At 43.8% G+C, this 26,922-nt stretch overlaps 1 protein-coding gene across 3 annotated transcripts; it reads left to right on the forward strand.

Moving 5' to 3' along the window:
• Positions 1–1,018: 1,018 nt before the first annotated feature.
• On the forward strand, positions 1,019–26,709 carry LOC107201337. 3 transcript variants are annotated; one of them, XM_015620548.3, is made up of 4 exons: positions 1,023–1,616; positions 10,977–11,120; positions 12,373–12,476; positions 24,495–26,709. In XM_015620548.3, exons 1-3 carry the CDS (start codon positions 1,223–1,225, stop codon positions 12,471–12,473), a joined length of 639 nt encoding a protein of 212 aa, XP_015476034.1. In that variant the 5' UTR covers positions 1,023–1,222; the 3' UTR covers positions 12,474–12,476; positions 24,495–26,709. The 3 variants fall into 3 exon arrangements, with proteins under 3 accessions (XP_015476039.1, XP_015476034.1, XP_015476033.1); XM_015620547.2 differs by lacking the exon at positions 24,495–26,709 and adding an exon at positions 13,398–13,747; XM_015620553.2 differs by lacking the exons at positions 10,977–11,120; positions 12,373–12,476; positions 24,495–26,709 and adding an exon at positions 1,779–3,441 and having other exon boundaries at positions 1,019–1,616.
• The last annotated feature ends 213 nt before the right edge of the window (positions 26,710–26,922 follow it).

A 26,922-nucleotide genomic window follows, 5' to 3' on the forward strand; every position in this document is an offset into this window, starting at 1 on the left:
CACATCACTACTGATCCACACGATGGGATCTGCACGTTTGCACGGAGGACGAGCAAGAAGGACCAGTAAAACATGTGTGGGTCGTGCTGACAGCCAGTCCCACGCTCCCACTGCCTTTCCAGCTGGAACAGGGAATGAACACAACTCCCACCTGCAACACAACCACACCTTCTTAAGGGGGACCCTTTACATGGGCCCATACCAAAAATAAATAATAAAAAAAAATAGTATTTAAAGAGCAGGTTTTGATGCCACGGGTTTAGTGGTGATCAGCAGCACTTGCACTGTGACCAAGAAGGGACAGAAAGGCCTTGCCTGCAGCCTCAGTGAGAAAGCACAAGAAGAGCTGGCAGCATCCCTCCTGACCCTCTGCTGGAGGTCATCTGAGTTTTGATGCAGCATTCACCTTTGCTGGCCTCACTCACAAGTTTACTGGGCTCCCCCCAGTTCTGCAGAGGCTACAGCAGTAGTAGGGAGCCCTGCTCTGTGCCCTGCAGTCAGACATAACTACACCCCGTGCCATGGCACTGCTCTGCCTGCCTGAGAATCGGCAGAACCCTTCCTTAAATCTCTGCTGTCATTAAAAAAAAAAAAGCTCTTTCTCCAGCACCCAGCTTGTTTCTTGTCTCTGACCCTCCCTGGACTGGCACAGTTCCTAGAACCCAGCAGCACAGCGCTCCCAGGGTGGTTTGTTTTACAGCACAACAGGGCTCCCACTCCTGTGCCCACTTGGGTCCCTGCCCAGACTCACTGAAACCACCTGCATTACAGCAGTAGGAGAGTGGCAAATTTAAGAGCCTCAGAGTGCCAAACAGATATGGGGGATTATTTCAATTTCATGGTTTCCCAGTGCTATGCACACGCCCTTTGAAGAAATCCCTTAAAACTGTCTGCTTCCAAATAACCTATATACATCACTGGCCCCAAAGACGACACATGACGAAACGACCTTACAAAACAAATCCTTACATTTCAGCCCAGCAGAGCATCCAAGTGCACAGCAAAGCCAAGACAAACTGCTTTTGCCTGAAAACGTACGTGGCTTGAAAATCCCTATTGTTGCTCTATCCCAGAAAATGATTCATCCCCCCACGGGGCTTTGCCTTGCCTCCGCACATTTCGCAAGGCTCCTGGCTTTATAACAGCGTGGCGCACGCGGTGACTCCTGGCAGATTCCTCGGCTCGCTTGAGAGTGAGGAGGCAGAAGCTAATCCTCCTAACAATGATTTTCCTCTTGCAGCATTTCTTCCTGCTGGCCACAGACTTAGTGCTCGCCATGACCCTTTCCTGCCTCTTTTATGCCTTCGCGTGCGTTTCCATCGCGTTTCTGACTTGCTGCGTTATCATCTTCTCCTTTGGCACCGCGGAGAGGAATGTTGATGTGAAAAGGAGAGCAATTGTAATTCTTGTGTCCAACAGTTCCATTGGGAGGATGTTTGCAAGGAACCTGGATAAAGCAGGTTTCGGGGTGTCTGCTGCACAATGGTCTGCTCAAGAGGCGAGGACAGTGACAGAAGAGTGCTCATCGAACAAGGAGGTAGCCCAGCTCCATCTGACTGAAGATGAGTATCAGAAGACAGTGAAAACCTTCATAGAAAGCCACTTATCCCTGAAAGGTAACTTTTAGGGCAAACTTGTGGATTGTAGAAATTGAAATGCGTAAGATTGTGAGATTGTAGTTCAGCAAAGGAGGAAGGCAGGAATGCTTTAGCAAATGGCAATAACACTCTAACTGCATTGCATTTTGTTGTGCAAAACAAAAATTTTGCTTTTTCCAGGGGAAAGAGCCTGCTTTGGTGGCTGTGAAGGGCCCCAGCAGACCCCAGTCCCTGAAGGAAGGCAAGGTAGGCCAAGGAAGGAGGGGGAGAAGGTCCTATCAAGGCACAGAGGGCTGGACTTGCTCTGAGAAGAAAACACAGAAATGAACAAGGGGGAACAAAGCCCAGACAGTGACCTGAGGTGTGTCTGCTTTTTAACCTCTTCCAGAATAAAAAGGAACCCAACTGAGCTCCCTCTTGACTCCTTGGCTGCTATGGGATTCATAAGAGTCAGGTCAGAGCTTTGTGTGGCAGGTTGGGACAGTGTCTCTGAAGCACACTGCCATTGTTTCTGTGGGAACAAAGGGCCAAAAGCAGCCTCCAGAGCTCATCTGGAACAAGCATGGGGCAAGAGTCCTACTGAGGGGATGGATGTAAGCACTGCTGGAGAACCTCCCCTGTCCTTCCTAGGTGAAGGGTGCCAGTGGGAAGACTGGCTTCTGCCCTGCTGAGTAACCCCTGGGATCCAGGGATCTGTATCCCCACAGCCATAATTTCACACCACTTGGGAATGATGGAGAATTCAGCCTCAGCCATCAGGGCTGTACCCTCATTGCCCTCAGGGCTATGGGGTTACAAGGGAAGAGGCCAACCCCTCTCCTCCACTGTGAACCTCCCTAAGAGCCCACTGAGCTGCAAAGATCTCTCTGCTTCCCCATACTGCTGCCTTCCTTCTCCAGCTTCTCCATCCCTCTCCTCCATGCTCTTCTCTCTGTGGTCCCTCCAAGGCTCCTTTTGGGGTTTCCCAGGGCAGCATCTCTGCTCACTCACACCGAGCTGAGATCTCAGAGAACATCCACATCTCCCCCAGGACAAGTAAGACCCTTGCTACTGCTGCCCAGCACTGAAAGTTGTCTCTGTGCTCCCAGGCCCTGCAGAGGAAGGACATTTTGGAAGTCAGAGCACGCACCATGAAGCCTCCTGTACTGCAGACACCCTTGGAGGGGTGGTAGGGAACCCTAGCCAGCACCTGCTGCTGGCTGCAGCTATTCAGGACACAGTTCTCTCACGTTGCTCTTCTCCTCAGAAGCACCCAGTAGACCAGCAGTGCCTGTGCAACTCTGCATGGCCCAGGATACATCTCCCTATTCACTGCCTGCCTGCAGGCTCCAGAAATGGCTCCCTGCACACCAGCAGTGGGTTTCAGACTGAGTGCTCGGCTGCCTGCATGAGAATTTAGGCTCATTTACCCTAGGAAAATTACTCTGGTAAAACTTCTAGTGTGGACAAGGCCTAAAAGCTCTCCAAGCTGAGTATCAGCATAATTGTGTTCTGGAAATGAAGAACAGAGGCTTTCTTAACCAGTAGTGATCTGTGGGAGCTGGTGATTTCTGTGGGCCTGTGCTGTTCTAATTTGGCACAGTGATACCTGTCTTTTTTTGCTCTTGACTACTTTGGTCCCCGTGCCAGTTAAAGGCTTTTGCGGGTGTCTTATTGTTTTGACAGGGTGATCTGTTGTAGGATTCATGAGGTTTTACTTTTAGGATCTCCTGCATAATATTCACATCACAGATGTGGAAATGTATTTCCCAAGTGCTGACCCAATTGCATGGCAGATCAAAGCAGTGTGTTGGGAGGGGGAAAAAAATAAAAATAAAAGAAAAATAAAAAGAGAAAGAAAAACCTAATTTTTTTTCTTGGGTTTCTTTGTTAACAGTTTCAAGTGAGTGCTGATATTCATTTTGCAAAATTTACTATGACTTTTTTGGCATAGGTGAACATGAACACTCACCACCAACTGACTGATAAAAGAATTTAAACCAAATCAAAGCCTGCATTAATGGGTTCCCACATGCAGTTTGGTCAGCAGGATCTGAGAGAGATCCTTCTCCTGGGCAGGAGAAGAGTTAATCCTGTAGAGCAGAAGCATTACACCATCTTCTCCATTTAAAAATTTCTCATGCACTTTGTGTATGCAATTTTTAGTTTCTAAAGAAATGAACCTTTGCTAATTTTTATGGGTTTTGGTCTTTTTTTTTTTAATTACTTGTCCCCATAGGACTTTTTTATGGTTGTATCTTTGATATGGTAAATAAAATGATACTTGTTCTATATAATCAAATCTTTTGAAATTCATCCTAAATGCCTTTCAAAGTAACACAGTGAGGACAGAATCCCCTAGTCATGGTTCCTTCCAGAATTAAAATACTTGTAACAGCTAAAATCATCTGGCTTTCAATCTTGTACAGGCCCAGCAACCCAAATTTTCAGGAAAGCTAATACGTTTATTTTGCAGTGATTGTACAAATGAATAAGATGCTACCAGGCCTAAGGAGAATGTAACAAAGACACAGAGAAGTCCAAGTCAACCCCCTCCAAATTCTTCCTTTGCTGTGTGATAGCTTAACTTGGTTCATAAAAAGCCTTTGTTTCTTCTGACTTTTAGCATTTGGTGCCTTTAGATCAGATATTCAAACTTTCTCTGTGACCAAGAGGTCAAAGAGACAGAGGGAAAAAGATGAGAGAAGGAGTTTTATTGCTCACCTCCAGTAGCTGAGCTTGTACTATCAGATATTGCAAGAGCTCTTGGCATCATGTCCAAGTCCTCTGGGATCGAGCTGCTTGAGAAACTGCTGCGCCGTGTTGCTCTTTGGGCAGGTTGCCTGGAAATGATGGCAATTGCTTCACAGTTTTCAGGATTGACTGCAGGGAGGGTGGAGTAGGGCAAGGAGGAAAAAATGTAGTGGGAGGCAAGACCCAACAGACAGCAACCTGACCTGACTCAAAAAGTGTTCAGACAACCAAAGTGCTCGTCTGGTTAACTGCTGGAGACTCTGCTGTCACAATACCTCAGGGTTCACCTGATCACACACAAGTCACAGGGCTAAGCAAAACCAGCACTGACTGTGCCAGAGGATCACACAATTGTTTGGGTTGGGAGGGGCCTTAGAGGCCATCTAGGTCCAACCCCAATGCCATGGGGAGGGACGCCTTCCACTAGACCTGGTTACTCAAAGCCTCATCCAGCCTGGCCCTGAATAGTTCCAGGGATGAGGCAGCCTCTGTAATTCCTCAGGCTCCCAAAGGAGAGATGATCCTTGATGTGAGCAATGCCTCACCCTGGACAGTCTTCCTCTGTTCATTCAGATCTCTGCTTTGCTGAAGTTGCTTACAAGAGTTCTGTTGGTTTTCATTGGGTGGGATTTACTTTCTTGTATCTGAATCTCAGATAAGACCTGACAACTGCTGGATTCTTTGGTACTTACCCCCCTCCCTCTATCCCTGTTTCTCAAATAGGAAGCGCAGTAACTCTTACACAAGCACAGAAATAATTGATGCAAATTAATAATATCAATTCCTAAATAATGTTAGGACCTGTATCTGAAACACTCTGCCACCACCACACTTCACCGTGATTTTCACAGCTGTAGCAAATGCATGTTTCCAAGCCTTGTTCTGCAGGCTCCAAAGGGCCTGGGAAGAGCTGCCTCAATGCAGACAGCTAGGCCAGTGGGAGATATTGGACTGTCATCCTTGGCCATCTGTCCTCATCTCCATGTTGCTGCTGGCAAAGTGGCTCTCATGACCTCTCCCTAAGTTAGTGCAGGCAAGATCACCTTATCATTTGATCAGTTTAAATGGGTGTGTTAAGTCGTGTTAATCCAGCTCATTACTTTCTTCTGTGCACTGTGGGACACTGATGAAATCTCTTTGAGCAGAGCTGTGAGGGCAGTCACACCAGCCTGTGAAGGTACAGCTAATCCTGGGCAAGGAGGGGTGTCCACAGCTGCAGTGGCTTGCTCAGGGCTGTGCACTGAGAGGTTGGCAGAGCTATACAGAGACTGAGTTGTTGAGGTTTCCAGCAGCCCCGTGGCTCCCTGGACAGTCTCCACCTCTTCCAAGGGTCAGGCTGCTTTTGCAGTTCTGCTGTGCAGCAGGTAGCAGTGGTAGATGCTCTCCTGGTACTTCCCCTTGCCTCACAACTCTCATTCAGCATTCCCAAACTTTAGTTTGCTGTACAGTTTAATCCAGGAAGGCACTCTTGGGACAGAGATCCAGAAAAGAAGACCCTACAGTGAGCCTGAACAGGAGACAGAGACATTGGAACTGCTGCCTTGTGTGATGACCACACTGTAGAAACTTTTGCTTCTAAGGATGCCAGTGTGGTTGATCAGGTTATGCTATTAGAAGGTAACCCTTACTCACTTTCCATGCTGTGCTTTTCATAAGATAAAGGCAAGGCCATCCAGTCATTCCTACACTCACAGCAGAGAGAAAGTTCAGCTTTCTTTTGGAACAGTCTAGCTTAGTGCATGGCATGAGCAGCCATTCCCACAGCTGCAGAGATGGATTGAACAGATGCAATAATCATTGACTGCAATAAACTACAAGGGAGTAGGAATGAATAAAGCAAACAAAATCATATACTCATGCAATTTTAAAGAGTACTGCATTATTTAACTTCACTCAGCTACAAAAACTGCAGGCCACCTTGGATAAATCAGCCCATTTTCCAAGCTGTAAATGACCATGTTTGGACTTAGGAGTGAAACGAGTAACTTTTGCAGCTATGTTTTTGTGTCTTTAATGGGGGTTATCCAGTTTTTGAAAAACTGGCTGGCAATTATATTGCCTTCCTGTCTCTTGGGGATTTATCAAAATGAGAGAAGCACTTTGATACAGCAGAATCAGGGCTATGAAACCCAGAGAGAGAAAATAGATCTCATTCTAAAACTATAGGCTGGGAAGAATTATTTATTTTAAGATGAAGGGGAGTTCCCCAGTCAAAACTTCTTTTTAAAAATAGGAATCTATGCATCACCTAGAGTCAATGTGTCTTTTTCTTTTTCCAAATGAAGCCCTGAATCCAGTTCCTCTGGACATTTTATGGGAGGCCAATTTTCACTTCCTTAAAGTGGTTTTGTAATTCTCTTTTTTCGACAGACAACTTCTCCTCCAAGCACCGAGCGCCCGGGACAGCCACATAGAACCTCCTGATTAAAGTGTTACACAATCCAGAAAAGCTGCAGCAACACTTCTCTTCTGTCCCCATCCCTCACTCATTGCCTGTGGGCAGAGCCCATTTGGGTTCAAAACCTCCATCCCAAAGCTTTGGTTTTTTGTTGGTGGCCAGAGGATCACTGCTTGAGAACCAAGATCTTTAAGCAATAATTAATAATTCCTGTTGGTCTGCCCTACGTTAAAAAGAGGGTTATTTATTTGGGTGCATTCAGAACACGTTGCCATGCTCACCAACAATGCCAGCCATGAGTACAATGTGGAAAGAGAAGGAGGTGAAAGAGCCATGCACTGCCAAGATATTTTTTATCTTTCTTCCAAACCTTCTGTTTACAGACAGGAACAGAAGTGGATCAGTTCTCAAAAAGAAACCAAACAAAGCCCAGGCAGTTGGATACTTATTTTACACTGGCTCCTAAATTCTGCCAGAAGCCGTTTTTAGCATCCTAAACAGAATACTCCTCACACTGCCCCCGCTTAGCTCATGTGAATTTTAGTCCTAAATCATAAGTTTATCTTACAACAACCCCTAGACAAGAGTTTTATTTCCAAGCTGCATCAATCATTAAACCACACAAGACTGAAGAGTATTTTTAGAGATTGCCAGAAAGATATCTATATTTATGATATGTCATTCTTTATATGAGCGATCAACACCTTTTCATGCAACTGCAGTGGCAGGATTGGAGATACAAAGTAAAATAAACCCAAATGATCTGGGAAGCTATTTATTTATCATTTATGCATGATGCTAAGCTAATCTCTGATTATGGAAGTCATTGGAAATAATCACAGGTGTAACATAACCTTTACACTAACTAAAAACTTCCCAGGAAAGAGCTTATCATTTCACCAGTTTAGAGATGTTGTCTTCCATTAACCAGAGCTGGGCAGCTTCTGACCAGAAAATATTTTGGAAAAATACCAGTATTGAAGCCCAAAGAGTTTTCAAACAATGCAGTTTGTCAAAGTGTGTGTGCCCCTGGATGTTTTTACTCCAGCCCTTACCTCAGTCCTTCTGAAAAGGACTTTTTCCAGAGGTCAGTTTTAACAGAGAAAGGGAATCAAGTGAGAGAAAACATTTCTGCAGCTCTGCTTTCCCATATTACAATGTTTGGAGACAGAAACCTGCTGAACAGTTCTAGCACATATGCTCAGAGACTTAATTTGGATTATATGGTAAAACTGAACATGCATAAAAATTGAACACTTCTGTATATGATAATTAAATACTTCCCTGATACAAATAAATCATCTTTGTGATTACACAACATCTGAGTAGATTATTTATTTTAAATCTACTCTTTTCATATTTCCCATTTAACAAACTGTTTTCCCAACACGTAGGCTGCAAACTCCAAGGTAACACAGAAGGACTGTGTGGCATTTTCGGTAGGAAAAGGGAGGTAAGAGCAAAGTCTTGTACAGAGTTTTTCTTGTAGCAGGACAGAGAAGTTGCCCAGGTCTGTGGTCAGCTCAGCCCCTGGAGCTTTGCTTTGGCACTACACTGCTCCCCTGCTTTTCTGGGGTGGTCCTGAGGGGACGAGTCTGGCAGATATAGCCCATGGCACTAAAGCTCTTAAAATCCCAACACAGAGCTGAATTTCACCCCTAGGTAGGCTGACTTAGTAATACTGACTTCAAAAAAATGGCATAAGTTTAGGCCAGGCAACCATCTGCCACCAGAGGGTTAAAAATAAACTTGCTTTTTTTCACATCTATTGGATTAAAAATGCACATGGTGAAAACATTTTAGGCCTGATGCTTCATTATCATTAGTCAAATAATTTGTTCTGACTGTGTTGTCAAAAAAAGAAAAAAAAAAAAAAAAAAAAAAGGAGTACCTTCCTTCTATTCTTAGGTGCTTTTCCCTGGTTTCTAGAACTACATTTATTCTTTAGTTTTCACTGCTCTGGTTTGGTCAAATAGCTTGAAATCTATGAGCTGTCTGATAAGAAATTACCCTGCCAGGCAGCATTCATTTCTAACCCCTGGCTGAATGTAACTTTTTAAACCAACAGACTGAGGCACAACAAATAGGTATTTTCAATAATGAATAGCATTCATATTTCCTCCCATAAAAACATTTCTCACCAGAGAACCATTCCCAGGGGTTAATCCAGACATTTACACCTGTATGTGTCTATCTTGCACAACACCTGGCTGCTTCTCTTATTGGCTTTCACCTCTAGATCCCAGTGCTGGCATTTAAATTCCATTCTGCCTTGCCCTCAATGTAGAAACATAAACACCACAGAAGTCCATTTAAACCTTAGAGCAGAGCCAAAATTTAGTAGCCAGAAAGTTTTTGATTTTTCTAATCCTGTTCTGGATTTGAAGCACTCTTTTCCTGTAAGTCCAGGTGCCTGTCCTTCATTACAGCCTTGTTTTCCCACTCCCATTTCAAGTGGCCATTATTAAATTTACTGAGATGTCAACAATCTAAAGCTAAAACTCCTTTCAGGTTGCTTGTTTTCCTCTCCTTCCCTTCAGCCACCTTTGTGGTTTCATATTAAATATACTAAAAATGCATTTTCTCTCTTTTTTTTGCTACTCAAGACTTGAACAAAATCAAGAAAGCTTTTAGTCCTCATTAGAGATTTGAATTTCCATCCTGTTTTAAATTATGGAGGGCACATTTTCCAATGAATAAACACACTGATGGAAAATTCCCGAGCATTTCCCATATCCATACACATAACATTAACTAATTTACCAGGTATCAAACTGCAAAGGGAGAGACCAGGTCCTTCTTATCCATCCATTCAAGAACAGCAGACTCCAGTGTTATTTATATAAGGTCCAGAAAATAAAAATACAGGCAGAAAGATGAGAATAAGTTACAACATTAAAAAAAAAATCTATAATAATACAAAAGAAGTAAAGTCCCCAAATGTTTGGATGCCAGAAACAGAGGTGACAGGAAGAATGCTCCCATCATCCATTTGCTCTCTGTATCCCTCTCTTCAGACCTCTCCAGCAGATTTTTATTCAAGGCACCAGCTCCAGGGCACAGATCATGTCTGTCTGCGTCAGTCATGTGGATACTGATGCAAAACAGGTCGATGCATTGACTCTGCAACTCAGCCATGGCAGCAGGTAAAAGGAGACTTTGACTCTTAGCTCTGTTTTCTGAGAAGCAGAGAGGCAAAGTGCTGAGAAGGACAATTCTTGGCCAGAAAAAAAGTCACCTGGAGCTTTTCTTGGGCTCTTGCTAGAACATTAGGGAGGCATTATTCTGGCTCTCTCTCACCAAGGCCAGGCAGGGCATTTCTTTCCTCAAGCAGGAAGTCACTGTCTCCTCCAACAGCACCCAGCCTTTCCCCTCTCCCATGGATGCAGTGTCTGGAGACAATCTGGAGCAGCCACCAGGTATTAGAGAAACATGACTCCTAAGTAGACACTGCATTCTTATGGGTCAGAGCCCCTTGGCACTCTCTTTTGAAGTTACCCAAGCAGATGAAAATCCCCTTTCAAAGATTATTCAGACAGAAATGCCCCAGTTCTGATACATTTTTTCTACAGAGTAAAAAACTTTTCTACCTGGATATGCCCCTGTGTGATATTTGGATGTAATGGCTTGGCATTACAAAGGGCAAAAGAGCCTTAAAGAGAACAGGTCTCATTCAGTGATGGTTTCTAATAAGTGTAATTTGATTTTTCCTCAAACATATTTCTTGGAAAATACTGCCCTTGCTTTGCTTCTAAGAAAAGCAATTTGCTAACATTTGTCTGATCATAAAATTGATTTGACCTTCTGCAAGTAATCTGACTTTCCAGCAGGTTGCTGAACTATTTGAAGTGCATTAGGTTGTTCATAGAACACAGCTTTCTCTTGTTTATTCTGGATAATCTATTCATATAACCGATGGAAACACTTCCAAAACTTTCATAGAAAGAACTTCAAGGAACTGATAAAAAAAGAAATATTTGAAATTCCGGGGGAATATGTAATAACACATTTTAGTAGACACAGAGAGGAATAACTACATTTGAACCAGCTCTGTTTCTAATGCTGTGACTCTTGCAAACTATGCCCCCCTCCTTTCCAGCATGGATGGCTGCTATTGAGCTCATTACCTTCAGGTTTTTAATTAGAATGAGCTGCAAGTGGCAAGATTTCATCTATACCTGTTATGTCTTTGGAGAAAAGAATGAGCTGAGTGAGTTAACTTAGCTCATGTCCTGTTGATTTGGCAGGCATGTACGGGAAGATGAGGAAGCCGTCGATCCTGATATGGGATGAAGGGGCACCAGACACACGTGGGGTACCTGAGAGAAAAACCTCCTGTGAGGGGAAGAAAGCTTTCAAGGCTCCACGCAGGAATTGCTTATTGCAGACAGGTACAGCTGCACATATTGCATTTTCTGACAATGTCTAGATGAGGGGAAAATATCTTTCTAATGTCACATCATAACATTCTTTTCAAAATTTCAAAAGCAAAGTTTGTTTGTGACCACTTCTCACCAGGTCACAGAGAGCTTAAAATGTGGGTTTAAAGGTTTTAGCTAATATTCTGGATAAATGTTGCTCTCAGATTGGTCTTTTAAACAAGACTACCTGGGTAGGACAGAGCCAAGATGTGCAAAATCAGCTCTGCAAAGCTCCCACTGTTGCAGGGACCAGCTGCGTTCCTTCCTCCTGACACAGAAAATAAAACCTCATGGTTCCCATAAGCAAAATGGAATTCAGTAACTGGCAGCACTGGGCCTTTATCAGATGGCAGAAATTCTCCTGGCTTGCTCTTCCCATGGAAAATACTGCTGTTTTAGCATTCACTTGGAAGAACTGTATTGTCAGGGCTAGTTGCTTGTAGGAAGACTTCCTGATTAGAAATAACCCTCTAATTAAAACATGTCACATTCATTTGTAGTTACTTATTCAATTATAAACTACAAACAATAACCTTTAGTTTCAGCTGTGTGTGAAATGTCCTCTGCAAGACTGCCACCACTGGAAGGTGTTCTTTGGGCTTGTAAGGGTCTCCACAATGCAGGCAGGTTCTGCCCCTGGGGAAGAGATGACTCTGGCTGTGGTGTCCCAATGCACTTAGGAAAAGAGCAGTAACAAAAATTAAAAGAGCAGGCAGCTAAATACTCCTTTATGAAATTGAAGGAAAAAATAGGCATCTCCTCCTTTCTCAAGTGGTAGAGATTAGATGTGGAATATATCCCAGAAAGATGATGTAAACAATCCAGAAATCTCTCTCCCAACTGCCTGATTCTCCCACCCATCCTTTCTCCCCACAACCCCTCTCTGGATCCCAGGCAGCCAGCACTGGGAGGTGCAGCACTGATGCTCACTGCTAAACCTCCTGCTGCTGGCTTCCATGACTCAGGTCATGTTTGGGGGGCACATTTGCACTGTGTGGAGGGAACTCAGCCTGTGAGCAGCCCCTTCCCCACAGCCCTGGTGCAGAGAGCAGTGGCAGGAATGGGACAGGGAGCAGTACCTCCAGGGTGTTCACTCCAGGAATCCAAAGCCCATCGAGGCTGTGCTAACAAAGTTTGGTTTTTTGGGGGATTTTTTTATACATTAACGTCATCTCTTGCTATTGAGTTAGTGGTTTAAACAGTGTCACTTTTCTATTTGCAGCTCTGTGTGTCTCAATCCTCTTTCACCCACTGACCTGTGTCTTGAGTTTCCTGAAGAGAAGCCCACAGCTGCTCGTGCCTCTGCTCAAGTCCAAAAACTGACAGGTGAGGCAGAACTCAGGGCTCAGTTACCTGCCAGAGGTAACCAGCACCTCCCTTACCCCTGCTGGGACAGGGAAGGGGGACCCAGGTGGTGGGGAGAGGGCTGGGAGAACACCCAGGAGCAGCCTCCTGCAGCACTCTGACACCTCAAGGACACTGCCTTTCTGCCTCAGTGTGGCCCTGAGGAGTCCAGCCCAGGGCACAGCAGTACATTCAAACCAGTAGCAAACACAAGACCAGCTGGCTCAGTCTGCAACACTGAGGAAGAGCATTAACTGCTCTCCAGAAACTCACTGGATTTTAGGATGTACAATAGTTGCTCTTAAAGGGGAAAACCCCAAAATATCCTGTATCTTGTTCATTGCTGGACCATCTGCCCCCAGTTCCTGTACTCTCACTGCTGCAGGCTCTGAAGGCCCTTGAATTCCATTTACTCCAGCACATGGCTGGAAGAGCAATTGAAATGGTGTTCCCCAACATCCCTGCTTGAAAGGGAACACCCAGGGCACCCTATGATTCCAGGCTTTAGGACAGGAGAGAAAACAGAAAAAAAAAAATTAAAAACAGAAAATAAAAGGCCAGACTGTTCATGAGATGACCTGTCAGTGTCCCCACTGGGCAGTCTAATCTTTTCTTGCTAAAGGGGAGAGAGTCCCTGGCTCCCCATCTAACACTGCTGCAGGTTTCTGGTTCTCAGTAGCATCTTTAACCTTTCTGAGTGCTGGATCAGGGCCCACAGAGCAGGATCTGGATGCTGCATGGAACACAGAGGGGGATACAGCCTGTTTGCCCCTGCCCTGTGTCACCAGTGGGCGCTGCAGCAGCTGGGCTGAGGCAGCACATGCAGCCAAACAGCAGCAGGAATGAACTCAGGGAAATGAGCAAACAGCACTGAAGAGTTGAAACTCTCTTGCTGTCTTTCAGCCAGGAAGGAAACCCACAGAGCACTACACATTAGCACTGTCACACCACAATGAAAAAAAGGAGCGTAGCTGGGATCAGAAGTGACAAACTCCTGGTAGCAGGGGATTATGAGCAGTGACTTCAGTTGCAAGACAACAAAAAAAATGTGGATGAAGACAGAAAACACCTTCAGAACCATGACACAGGTGTGCAACTTCCTTGTAAGTCTAATCTGTAAGGATGAGAACACCAAGACACTGAAATTTTGGGTTGTTCATTACAATGCTGTACTGTGCACACTGGGATATGCAGAGAGGAAAAAACATCTGAGGTGAAAGGAAATAAAGGAAGAACTCTGCTGGGAAGCAAAACGCTAGGGTTTGGTTTTTATTATCTAAAGCCACAACTCAGAACTGCCTGACTGATGATAAGAGATGTCACCCTCCCAGGGAGCTGGATCCAGGGAGGAAAAGGAAAGCTTTCAAAACAGCTTGTGTAAGATATTAAACCAGCTTAATATCAAATCAGACTGAAAACAAACATTTTAATTCTGTAACATCAAAGCACTGAGAGAGAACATGCTAAAGCAGAAAATTCCTGAATTAAAAGCTTGAGGTTTTAGTCTTTACACATTTGGCAAATAACCAGTTACATGAATAATGCCAAACCCATATATTCTGCAGAACATCCCAGGAAATGTTTAGTCAGAACCTTGCTCTGTCAATTCTCTCGGTGTAAAATCCCATTCTGTGCACGTAACCCTGTACAATTTCAGCTGATAACTGTTATTTTCTCCTCCAGAATATGGCAAGGGACATGTGTGGGCTGCTGCATAGCTACTGCTTCTCTCCCAAAGTGACATTCAAGCAAAGGATGCTGCCTGCTTGTGTACACTGTTGTATTCATGGTCTGAATTAGAGACATTATTAGAGACATTATGTGAGCAAAGCTCCTGATGACCTCAGTGGAAGTTTTGCTGGCCCTAGGACTTGGGAACGGCCTACATTTGTTTATAAAGCTTTCCAGTCCATTGGGATACAGGGAACTACTGTGTGCAAGCATAAAATTATGACTGTGAGGCAATACCACCATGAGATAAATTATAACTGCACTTAAAAGTATGTTTAACACATATTAGTTATATCAAACTAACAGTGAAGTTATAGACTGCTGAAGATGACTAAGGGATCTGAATGCCCAGATGCTTTTAATTTGAGTGGGAATGAGGGATTTGAATTCCTTAAATAGTGTTGAATGTTTCATCACTAATGTATAACACAAAAAAATGAAAGCAACTGGCTTTTCAAGCCTACAAACCTGGCCAAAAGATTCTGGCAATGTCTTTTTAGACACATTTCCCCAAGCATACAGCCATCAAAATTAAAGATTCAGAAAATCCTGAAAGTATTCCAAGTCTTGATGAATGTTCTCAGAAAAAAACCTCAACAATTCCAACATGTTTTTCAATAGATCACTTGGATCCATTTAATAAAAATGTAATTGGGCTATAAAAGTCTGCTAAAAGAAAAATAGCTTTAGCACCAAAATTCCATATCCTGCAACTCAGAACAGAAAGAACTGATCATCCAAGACCTGTTCTTTCACCTCAGTCTTAACTGCAACACTTCCATTTTTTGAACCTTTTTTAGAAAGTGCAGAATTTGACTTCAAATAGAACAGATTTTTCTGGGAAATACTGTAAAATTATTTCCCAACAGAACTGAAATGTTAGTGGTGATAGAGAACCAGAGGGAAGCTGGTTACATGAACACATCCTTTTACCACTTTAAATTATGTTAATAACTAATCTACAAGCCAATATTGTTCCTTTATAGATGTCTGCATGCCTGTCAAAAGATACTAAGAGAAGATCCCCTTGGATTAAAGACTCTCCAGCACTGTCACTCCCTTAGTAACAATATCCCTCTATTTTTGGGGACATTTTTCTCCTAACTTTCCTCCCCTGAGCAGGGGTCAGACACAGGAACAGCTCCACTGAAGCCAGAGCAGGTACTAGCCACCTCCACAGTGGATATTGGGAGGTATTTCAGACAACCTGAGGTGAGAAACTTCCCTTCATGTGTTTATTGTATTCAGGAAAGGACAAAGAAGGAGGAGAAGGCAGGGAAACAAAATAATGATTAGTGTAATGGGATTTGCTATTCTTGTTAATAGTTTAATCAATATAAACATACAGAACCCTCTGACGTGCTTGCCATGCTCAAGTTTCTCTATAATTAGCTCAACACTCTTAAGCCATGGTTAGTACCACCTGCATTTCTGCTGCTCACTTCTGCAACAAAGAAAAAGGCAGGACTGGGATTTTCTGTGTCTAAAATTCACACATGCACAAGTGACCATGTCTTGGTGTGTCCTGGCTGTGCTGGATACTCCAGACATACGATGTGGACGTGACAGGTCTTGGGACAGGTGGGACTTGCTCAATATGAGCAGAATGATTTTATGTGCTGTGCTCCAAGGCTCTGCTTGCACCAGACTTGCAGGTGGAGCCACACGTTCTTCTCACCTGCACTGGAGACAGCCCAACACTTCCAAGGCTTTGCAGATCACACACACCTGGTTCCTGTGCTTGTCACACAGTTTTTCCTTGGAGGAACAACTCAGCAGCAGCCCCTGAGCTGAGAGCTCATCAATGAGGTAGTGAAGAGATGCAAAAGACAGGAAAGCAAGAGACACAGTAGGATGAGGCAGAACTGGTCCCAGGGTGGGACAGCACCAGGCCCATAGAGGTCACTGCAGTGAGGCTGGTGATGCCACACAGGCTTTGCTGAGTTTTTTACTAGAGCAGTTGTATCTGCAATTTGTGCCATGTCAATCAGGGGATGTTACTGGTGTCATACCACAGGACACAGCATGTGTTCTAAGGAGCCACAGGCCTTCCTTGCAATCCTTTACCTTGATTTTAGGCAGAGAGAGAAAGAGAGTTTGTGTTAACTTTTGCTCTCATCTCTCTAAACAGATAAAGCCAAAAGCATATATAAACATCGTATTGGTGTATCAGTATAAAGCTCATTTAAAAGGCTTAAAACTGACTTTGAAATAAGCTGAGACAATCTCCAAATTGACAAGTGCAAGGCAAGAGGGGAAATAATCTCTACAAATGGCAGATTTCCCTGAGGAACAGCTTTCTCCACTGCAAAGCTCGAAGAGGGGGGCACTCCTCCATCCAAATGCCTGTCCCCACAACCTCAGGAGAGGGAAGTTGTGCCATTTATAGCTGCTCATCTGTGAGCAGACACTGCATTGAAACTGTGACTGCCACAGGCAGCATCTGTCCGAGCAGCCTGGGTCCCAGAGTACAGGAACTCAGAAATCATGAAGTCACAAGATTAGTTTGCTATAATGTGTCTAATTTATTTTGGCATTCCCTAGGGATGAAAATAAATAGCAAGAATGAGTATGGGCAATGCTGTTGTATCAGCTCCGAGAAGCATGAAAAACCACAACTGCAAGAAACAATGTCTCATGGGTAGTTATTTTGGCCTTTCAATTTTATTTTTTTTTTTAATAAGGAACAACTCACAAGTTTCCATTGTGCCACTTGGATGCACTTTGCACTGCACTGTGTCACAGGTCAGCTCGTGCCCAAGGCAAAGCCTGAAATACCATTCCCCACTGGAGCGCCAAGATCGTCACTGCACAAATACGTTCAAACAGATGCAAATACTGATAACACAGTGATATGGGAAAAGTTCCATGCGTCCAAGGAGAAGTTAAATAACAATCCTCTCTTGCCTAGGACCAGCAGAACAAACTTCAAACACCGATCAAAACCTTAAATACCCACTGCTATGGCTGAATCCTTGTTTCAGAAGGGATCTGCCACTCCTCTGCCTCTTTTTCAGCGGATGTGAGAACCTGTCCCCCTGTACAGACAGGACAGTGAAACTGATAGGAGCATTACAGAGTGTGACCTGGGGAAAAGAGAAAGCCAAGGGGTCTGGAGGTCTAATCCAGTGCTCCAGACAGGCTTTGGATAATGCTGCTGACCAATCGTCCCACAACTTTGAACTTGAGCATTTCTGTTAAAGAAATCTTAACATTTTCAAGAGCTTGGGTTTAGGAAACTGAGATCAAGCCAATTAGAGATTGGTTGTCCCACCAATTAGTCAGCTTTTCTAATGAGGAGAATTCAGTGAAACTGCTTTCCTGGGAGCTTGTTTATAAAGCAAGTTCAGAAGTCAAGCAAAAAATCCAGTTACCTTGGTTATTTCCTATTTGTAGTACTACTTCTGCTGCTGCTTGGAGAGCTGTCAGAAACCTGTTCTACATTACTGCTCTCTATCAGCCTCCAAAACCATCACTGAGGGGCTCAGGCAAAGTGGAACAAAATCAACAATTTGTACTTCATACACTAATTACAAGTGAGTTTCAAGTCAGATATTGTGATTTACTCTTTGCTGCATGCACCCTCCTACCCTGTTCTTCTCTGTACTCACACATTTAATACTTGTTACCCTAGAAAGTTACACTTATACATTCAATGCTTCCAAGATGGAAAACCTCTGGATAACTAGAGCTGTACTGCTGAGAAAACAAGATTCCCTTTCCATTGAGATGATATTACTGGCTCAGATTTAGTTAAGTCAGCCTGGATTTATGCTGGTAGATTAGTGTAAATCAGTCCCAGTAGAACCAGAGGTCTAGAATGGATTTCCAGAGATTATTTAGTTCTCTGGTCTGGGTAGGGGAGGACATGCAAAGGCCATTCCTGACAGGGTCTAGCTTATTTTGAAAGAGTCACAGACCTCTCCCAGGAAATCTGCTCCAGTCCTTCACACTCCCTTAGAATCAGATTAGTTACTAAAAATAAAGTGCCCTGATTTTCCCCGGAAGCAATTTAGCCCAAAGATTCTTGTCTTAACTGCCAGGGTCAGGAAGACCAAATTATTGCCTTTTTCCTTCACAGCAGCTGACAGTGTTTTGGGGAGAAATAGAGTCTTCCCCTCAGCCTCTCTCTCCTGAGGATGAAACCCCCACCATCTTCCCTAGCAAATCAAGCCTTTTAGACCTTGGATCAGTCTTCCTGAGCCTTTTCATACTCAGCCCAGTCCAGCTCAACTTTGAAGTACCCTAGGCAAAAGCAAATGCTCCTGCTTGCTGGATTATTGCACTTGCCACAGGAGGAACAGTCCTGCTCACACACTTAATGTGCCTTTTCCACAACAGCATGGTGTTGTTTATTGATGATCAGCTTGTGAGCCATCAAAATCTTTTATCCTCATTGATAAGTCACCTACACATGTAGCTGTTAGTCCCCAACCTGTCCTAACTACAGAATAACCTATATGGAGAGTTTATTGCAATACATAAATCTGTTTCAGCAGAGGGACAATGCACTGTTCCAGCTGCATGGCAAGATGATTTTGGTGGGTTTTTTACCACCTCTCCACCTGCAAGCCTCATACTGAATTCTAACCCTGCCCAGTGTGCTCACAGCTTTCCCAAAGTGTTGCCAGCTGCAAGTTTAAACTGCGTTCTCCCTCTTGCCTCAGCCATCCCATAAAAGACAAAATAAAACCCCCCTAAAACACATCCCTATCAATTTTCCAACCAGTTTTGCATCCAAATATTTTCAGCCATATCATCATTATAAGAGCACATGTGAAGCAGCTTCAGAACTCAAATCTTTGAGTCTCGTGTCACAAAAAAAATTTTTGCTGCCTGTTACTCATCCCCTCAATTTCTTTTAGGTGCTCTCCAACAGTTTGGTTATTTGTTCCAGTGTTTTTCCAGGAACTAAAGGTAAGCTGGCAGGTCTGTAATTCTAGACCTGCTTGTTAGCACCACTTTTGAACCTACAGCTCAAACCTGCACTACTGGGCTTTGCTCCAACAGACCACTTTAGCCCATATTTAATTAAGAGGGAGAGACATCTGTGGCTGTAGAGTGGTTGAGTCACATGCTTATTGCTACACATGTGCTTGGATGTTTTTCAGGTTCCTAAAAATAGATACATATAAAAAAACAAACAAAAACCCCCAACACACTAAACCCAAGCAAAACAGAGATGTATTTTCATACAACGCTTAAACTTTAAGAATGGAAATAGTAAGAAATACTAAACATTGATTTTTCACTGATCCTAGGAGATCATTCTCCAATGCTCTGTGATCATCTCCACTATGGTGACTTCTCCTGCTGCTTCATTCTCTTGTTTTGTTAAATCTCTCTCAAATCTCCCATAATACCTATTACATTATGCCTCCAGCACATTCTTCAGCCTTATTAGTTCTTCCTTTAAGGGAGATAATGAATTGATTAGATGTCACTTAATCTGTCATGAACTACTATTGACACCTCTTGCAGCAGCTTTCTGTGCATTCCAAGGGTGTTTTTATGCTTCTGAAAGAGAAAGTACTGACAGCTCTGGAGAGCAAGATTGATCTCACTCCCAGGCCAGCTCTGTCCAGAGCAGCTCAAACCAACAGAGCTCTTACATCTCCTGACTTCAGGATTACCTCAAGCAACATCCCAGAAGGAAACAGCACATTGAAAATGGTCAAAGGACCAGCACACAGCAACAGAGCTCTCCCAGACTCCTCTGCTGCTCCCCATTGTCCCCTCCAACCTCTCCTGATCCCTGCCTAAGGCAGTTTGCTTAAACACAGCCCTTGATCTGATGCTGCTGAAGCAAATGAACCACTTACAGCAGTGGAGTGAGCTGGACTGCCCTCCCCACTGGTAATTCCTCAGCTCTGCCAGCCCAATGGATAATTGTCATTGGAACAGAGTCAATGAATCATCAGGTGCTGAGTCCCAGCCCCTAACTCCCATCAGTTTTGCTCTGCTGGGTTTTCCTTCTTTCTGTTGCTGCTTGTTCCTCCCTTCCAAGCCCAGGATGGATGTGGTCAGTCAGGTTTTCTTCCACACCTCTTCTATCTAATTTCTTAACATTCTCTCCACATGAATCATTTCCCCAGATCAGCAAAGAGACCTCAAAGCACACTGCTTATTCCAGACTAAGTTTATCTTATGCATACAGAATTGGGGAGGAAATCCAGCTACCAGTGCTCTCTTGCAAGCTAATTATTCTTCAAAGAAGTTTTAGGCAGTCCTGGGGAGCATCTAACTATTGATTTTCTACTCTGTATAATTTCTCTGCAAAATGTAATCATTCTCCTCCTTTCTCATACTGTCACTTGTCTCTCAGAACAACCTGGGAACAATAAAATAGTGGGATAGAGGGCACCAAGAAGGGCACCATCAAAAAAGATATATCTCTGCAAGCAGAGGCTGTAAAAGCAAACCCAAGAAATGTCTGTAGACCTTGTTTAATATTCATCAGCCAGTGTAGGGTATAACTGAAACCCAAATGTAACTGTTCTGAAAATTCAGGCTAGAAGGAAATCAAATGGAGACAACGCTCTCAGTGTGCTACCATTTCAGAATTTCTCATTTCAGGATTTCTAGAATAAATGTACCACAGAGGGAAATGTTATTGAATACACTGGTTGCTTACAAATGGCTACATTTTTATAGAAATACACTTACTGGGAAAAAAAAATAAAAATTGGCAATCAGAAACTCCAAGGAACTGGCCTAGTATAAATCTATTCCTAAAGCACAATTTTATGGAACAGCAAAATAAAAATGGAATTGAGACCAGCACATCTTAAAAGTCCTGTTGTGCAATATTAAGCTGGGGTTTTTCCTCCATCTCTTTGCACAAGAAATTGTGACACATGATTAACTTAATGAACATTAAGAATGCCTTTTGGCTTCAGAAATTTAGCACCTTTAAATACACCTGTAATCAGAATATTTAAGCAGATACTGAGTTCCCTGCTGCTATTTAATTCCTGTGTGTTTGCTATGAGCTCCAGCCTGTTTAAGGACACCAAGGAATCATGCTGAGGGACAGGCAGGCTCTGGAGGGGCCAGAACCACCTTGATCATAATCAGACGACACAGACAGGAAGATAAGGGCTTGTGAGGAGGGAACAGGGAGAACAGGGCAGAGCAGTAGTGCTTTGCCCATGTCAGTGCTGCCAAAACTCTGTGATGTAACATTAAGCCACTCCCTGAGTGTTTTAATCAGGACAGAGCTGCACAAGGCCAGCTCCACGAGTTGCCTTTGGGTCTCTGTTGACCTTTGTCAAGGATTTGCTTTTCCCTCCTGCTATGGCCACGACAGGGTAAAGAATTGATTTTGATTTCTTCCATGCCTGGGATTAAAACTTTGCAGAACCTCAGACAAATGTTGGGTCTGAGGCTGCGCCGCCCAAACTTGAGCCTGGTTTAATCAGGTTTTGCCACCCCCTTTCCTCTAGATGTCAAATCACAGTTCAGGAGGGGAAATGAAATGCTTTAGAAAGTGGAACACACAATTATGATTTGTGGTAGGTTTTTTTACTCCTTTTCCCAGAGATTTCCAAGTGTTTCCTGTTTCCCTTGGGAAAATAAATTCTTATCAGAAGCTATTTAATGACAGAAAAGGAAAAGCTATTATCAACTTAAAGAAAAAAGCCCACCAAGAACAGCTGAGCAAATTTAGGTAAACTGTGTCCTGCTGGTGCCAGGCTGAGAAACTGCTGCTCAGAACCCAGCTCCTTTGGTATGCCAACACTTAGCTATGCATCCTGGCATTCATTATTTACCAGGCTCCATGTGACACAGAGCTTTCAGAAACAGCATATTCTGTAGAAACCCAGATAAGAACTTAGCCTCCAAATGTTCCCAGTGCTTCAGGAATGGCTTTGGTTCTCAGTGGTCTGAAACACAACTGTGGCCATTGCTGTCCACTGCCAGAGGAACACCAGTGGGCTCTGCTCAAAAGGAAGCTGGCTTGAGGTGGAAACACCATCACGGAATTGGGATGTTCTGTGGCCCATTGCCTGAATTTGAGTCAATTCCTCTTCCCTGATTGTCTGGCACCCTTGGAAATCTGCTAAAATTAAAAAGTAAATGCAACAGCAGCAGAGGAAGAGAATGGCCAAAACCCACATGCAAAGTTTACCATTAAAACCTTAAACACAAAGTTCCAAATCCAAAGGCTTAAAGTTATGCTTTGAGGCTTTGAGTTATGCTCCCTGTGAGGAGCATTAACAATGACCCAGTTTAGAGTGACTCTAAGCAGCTGGAGCCCTTTCAGGAGGCCATGAACATTCCCTGTGCTGCTCCAAAGCATCTCCCTTACATTTGGAGGTCCATTCAAAAAGAGGGCTTTTGCATGATGGCAAGAAGTACCTTGGCAAAATCCCTTTAGGATTTAAAATACATCTATTTTCACTTTCCCAGCATTAACAAGAGCACTGTCTTCTACACCTTCAGGCACCTGCATGCCAAGAAATGAGGGCAAGATGCACAGATGCTGCAAGCCAAAGGAGAAGATAAGCTGGGAGAAGCCAAGCTTCACCCAGGAGCAGAATGACATTTCAGAACACTGTGCTTGGGAAGATGCCAGCCCAAATGATCCGCACACTGCCTGGGCTGTAAAACAGAGCCCCATATTTCTGTAATGAAGCAGTTGCATTTTCTTATCAGGGATGCAGCTGTTAGGGGAGGTAGAACTCCCAAGTCAGGGAAACTGCTCAGCTCAGGGGTTTAGGAAAACACCAGCTTCTGAAAAAAAGGGCCTGTATGTTTTCATAAATGTAGGATAATGTGAGGAGGCAGGGCAAAGGGCTCAGAAACTGCCCTAAACAATAACATTTCCATCCTGTTATCCTCAAAGAGTTGGCCCTGCCAGCCATGTACTCCCCTGATGTCAGGCTGAACAGTGCTTCTGGCAGCTGGAGATGGAACTGTGTCAGAAAAGCCAAACCTCCTTTTCCCTGGGCTTTCCAGGAGGAAACCAGACCTATTGATTAATTCCTTTTGCATAATGTAAGTGAGGTTTGGGACCAGAGGCAGGTGGGTGAGTGGTAGCTGCTGTCTCGAGTCACTCTCTGTGGGTCTCAAATTGCACCAGTGAGCTTAGCAGCAAATTTCAGTATCTCTGTTTCTTCTGTTCAAAGCCTCTCTGCTGTCTATGATACAGCTCCTCTTGCACCCCTCCAACTCTAAAATATATTTCCATCCTTTTTTTTTTTTTTTTTTTTTTTTTTTTTGAGGGGACATCAGTGTCTGCATGTATTATTCTTGTCCTGCACACAGGACGACTCAGACTTGTGAATAAGGAAACCAGGCTTCTCTGTCACATTCATCTGTTTTCTTAGACCGCTTCTCCTGCACTTCCTTTCCCATCCTTGTGCCCTTACTACCAGCTGATACACTGCTAAGAAAAGGCAAATGATACTCAGTACAAAATTGCAGTGTAATTTCCACCAAGCTATTTCCAATAGAAATTGGTGTCTTGGCTCCTCCAGCCTGGACCAACAGGCAAATGATGTGCCACCTTCTGGGCTGTCCTTGAACAGCTGAACACAAGGGCAATAGGAATGTCAACCACCCAGTCTCTGATTTATACCCTTAGCTAGAGAGGGATGACAGTAAAATTATCCACACCTTCCCCTGTACCAGCACTTCTCAGGATGACAGACCTGGGTGCTTTTCCAGCAGACTCCTGGCTGTGCTGGTCATCACCTCAAAGCATGATCTGCCCTTCACGTGAATGTCACTTTACTCTAGAAATATGCAGTGATCTGGGGTTATTCAGCAGCAGCATCACCACAGGTTCTGTCCAGGATGAACAAACACAAGCCTTTCTGAGGCCTGTAAACTGATGGCCCCACGGAGCAGGGAAGAGATGCTGCTTTTTGCTAAGAGAAAGAGCAGCACCCTCCTGTGCTCATGTATATTTATTGCACTGCAAACTCAGCTCTTTTGCTGCTCATCAGCACGAAGTATTTTTTGGCCATCAGCCTCCTGGGTCTCTTTCATTGCATCCCCCTCCAGCTGTGTTTTCAGGGATGGAACTTTTTCACTATTCCTCTAAATCATCCCAGCCCGCCTGGTTTCCCGGCGGTATTTCCTGCTTGTCCGTTTGTCTGGCTTGCTCCCTGCCCGTCGGATCCTGGCTGATGTGCGGGCGCTCGGCATTATCGAAGCCCTGAACCTGGAGCAGAGGGTGCTGCCCGGGGCTGCAGGGCAGAGGCCACTGCTGCCTGCACAGGGGAGGGGGAAGGTGTTCAGGACAACCCTCTTTTCCTGCAGGTTTCTCCCGCACAGGCTGCCACCTCGCGGGCATGGACTGGCACAGGCGTTTTCCTGGAAATAGCAACTCCCGAGTGCAAAGAGCTCATTACTGTCAATGTTCTGCACTGATGATCCAAGGAAACTGCAACCCTTCGGGTCCCTGGCTTGGCAAAATTGTACAAGTGTAGAGATGATAAAGTTGTTCAGCTTCTAATGTGGTTGGGGGGATAAGTTCTCCATAAAAACAAGAGCTCTAACTGGCAAATCTATAGGTGCCATGGTGGAATTAGTCAGAAAGAGTGAGATTGGAACACTTACTCAAAAGCTACAGCCCTGCTGCCTGTGTCACTGTAGGAGCTCCTTGTATGAGTCAGATTTCACATTTCTATCTCTTGCACAGTCAGAATCTGCATCAATCAATGTAAATATGTCCTCTGCTTTTTCAGAGCACTTAATTTACACCATGAATCAAAATTACTGGAAGCTAATTCTGGGCAGATTTCGAGTAGGATATTTAAGGCCTGTGTAAACTTCTTTAAAATCTGATAATTCTTATGCTGGATCAGTTTATTGAAAAATCATTGAACCGATTTTGTATTTACTCTGATACCACTGGAATTTCCCAACAGTGTGACAGTGTAAGGGCTTTTCATCAACTGGGAAGACTCCCTGTGTTCAAACATATGCTGTTTCTCAAATAAAATTAACTTTTAACCAGAGATAAATCCTAATTTCATGATGTTGTACCCCTTTTTCATTAATCCTCAAGTTCAAAACAGTTGACCTGATGAAAGCGTATCTGCACTGTGTGCCTAAGGTGAAAATATGTCCTGGATGAGACCATTTTGATTTCAGCACTTTCCAAATCTTGTCATCAGGAAGAAAAGGAGACTTGATCTCCCCTCATTCTTATCCTCCACCTCCAACTGAAGTTCTCAGTTTGCTGTGCTGAGGTAATCCTTCCATGACAGAAGTGTGTATTAGTCTGTGTGGACAAGCAGCCCAAGCATATTTTACTCCTTTGGGATCATTTTGCAGTAGTATTTGGAAGTCAGAATCATCCCACATTTGTCTTTCAAGTCAGAAATGAGAGACATACGGCAGTGTTTATTTTTTTGTTTGTTTCTGGAATGTGTTATTTAGAAGGTATAGGGTGTCTTTTCACTTTCCACACTGCCCCTGCATAAGGAAACTCCAGCTGAACCATCTGTCCCTGGGCCAGGGGTGTTCCAGCTGAAAAAGGATCAGTCACTTCAGGTTAGAGAAGATGGCAAATTTTCCTGCTTCTAGGAGAATTTTCTTTCCATGTCTTTCTCTTGCTTTGTTACCACTCCAGTACTGCCAAAAAGTACTTAATCTTAGGGATTTACTAAAATAACTTCTGACAAATGGAAGACTTAATATCTGGAATAGTCTAGACACCGTATGCAACGACAAGTATTTGAAAATGTTTCATGGGTAGAGATATTCCTGCCTTGCCTTTTAAATAGAAGTCATCTCCCTTTTTTTGACACACTGAGCAGTATACATGGCATCCTAAATCTGTTTTGTCAACTGAGTCCAGAGTTTTTAAAAATATGCAGCAAGATTTTAATACAGCTCATCACATTATATAGAACCAGACATCCTGCTTAGTCCTCAAAGGCTCGATATTCCCCGTGCACAGCCCACATGCAACTGCTCCTGTCTAATTCCATGGGATGATTCCTTTCCTTTGACACCACGGCAGAGCCTTCTCCCAAAGTAGGACGTGCAGCTCTCCAGCTCAAAAAACTGTAAGCCTTTCTGTTCAGACTATCTTTGGCTGTTTAACTGCACCAAACCCCCATATTTTGACTTTCTTCCTGGAAAGCTACTTGTCTGAGTCCTGAAATGCTTGCCCACAGATGCAAATTCAGTGTCAGCTTTTTGGGTATTTGCAGCAAGCAGCATCATTTGTGTGTTAGCATTAGAAGTAAGAACTTAATTTTCTGAACTTCCAGATGGACTGGTCAAGATGACTTATATGTTTGGGTTTTTTTATTTTGGATAAGCATAATTTTCACCAGCACCAAAAGGTTCCATCAGCCTGCTATGCTGTTTACTGTACAATAGCAAGAGGAGTGCTACATGGTCTGGGGGCTGATATGACAAGACAGAATGGATGCCAAAGAGAAGTCACATTTGTCAGGAATTGTGTGATACAGCCAGCTCCTATGGGTCAGAGATCCTGATCCTGCACCCTGAAAATCATGAAAGCTCCAAAAGCATTAGAATGTTAAAAGAGGGGTCTGTATTTATAGTTTGCTGGAGCTTTTTGGAGGCACTCTGTCAGATTATCAGCATTTTTACAAAGCTTTGACAAAGTGGATCTCTGCACCAAAAGGGATTCATGCGAAACCAAGGATGGCTCTGCAGTTATCTTAAAAGACATCAGAGTTTCCTTGCTTCCATCCTTGCTTCAGAA

Source organism: Parus major, chromosome 3, assembly GCF_001522545.3.
Source record: "Parus major isolate Abel chromosome 3, Parus_major1.1, whole genome shotgun sequence".
In the NCBI taxonomy this organism is placed as follows: Eukaryota; Metazoa; Chordata; class Aves; order Passeriformes; family Paridae; genus Parus; species Parus major.

What these genes read in the sequence shown, in the direction of transcription:
- LOC107201337 (XM_015620548.3), top strand. Translation starts at nt 1,223, where the DNA reads ATGATTTTCCTCTTGCAGCATTTCTTCCTGCTGGCCACAGACTTAGTG. An exon ending in AAGCCACTTATCCCTGAAAG is followed by an intron (nt 1,617 to 10,976) that starts GTAACTTTTAGG and finishes TTGATTTGGCAG; the next exon opens with GCATGTACGGGAAGATGAGG. An exon ending in GAATTGCTTATTGCAGACAG is followed by an intron (nt 11,121 to 12,372) that starts GTACAGCTGCAC and finishes TTCTATTTGCAG; the next exon opens with CTCTGTGTGTCTCAATCCTC.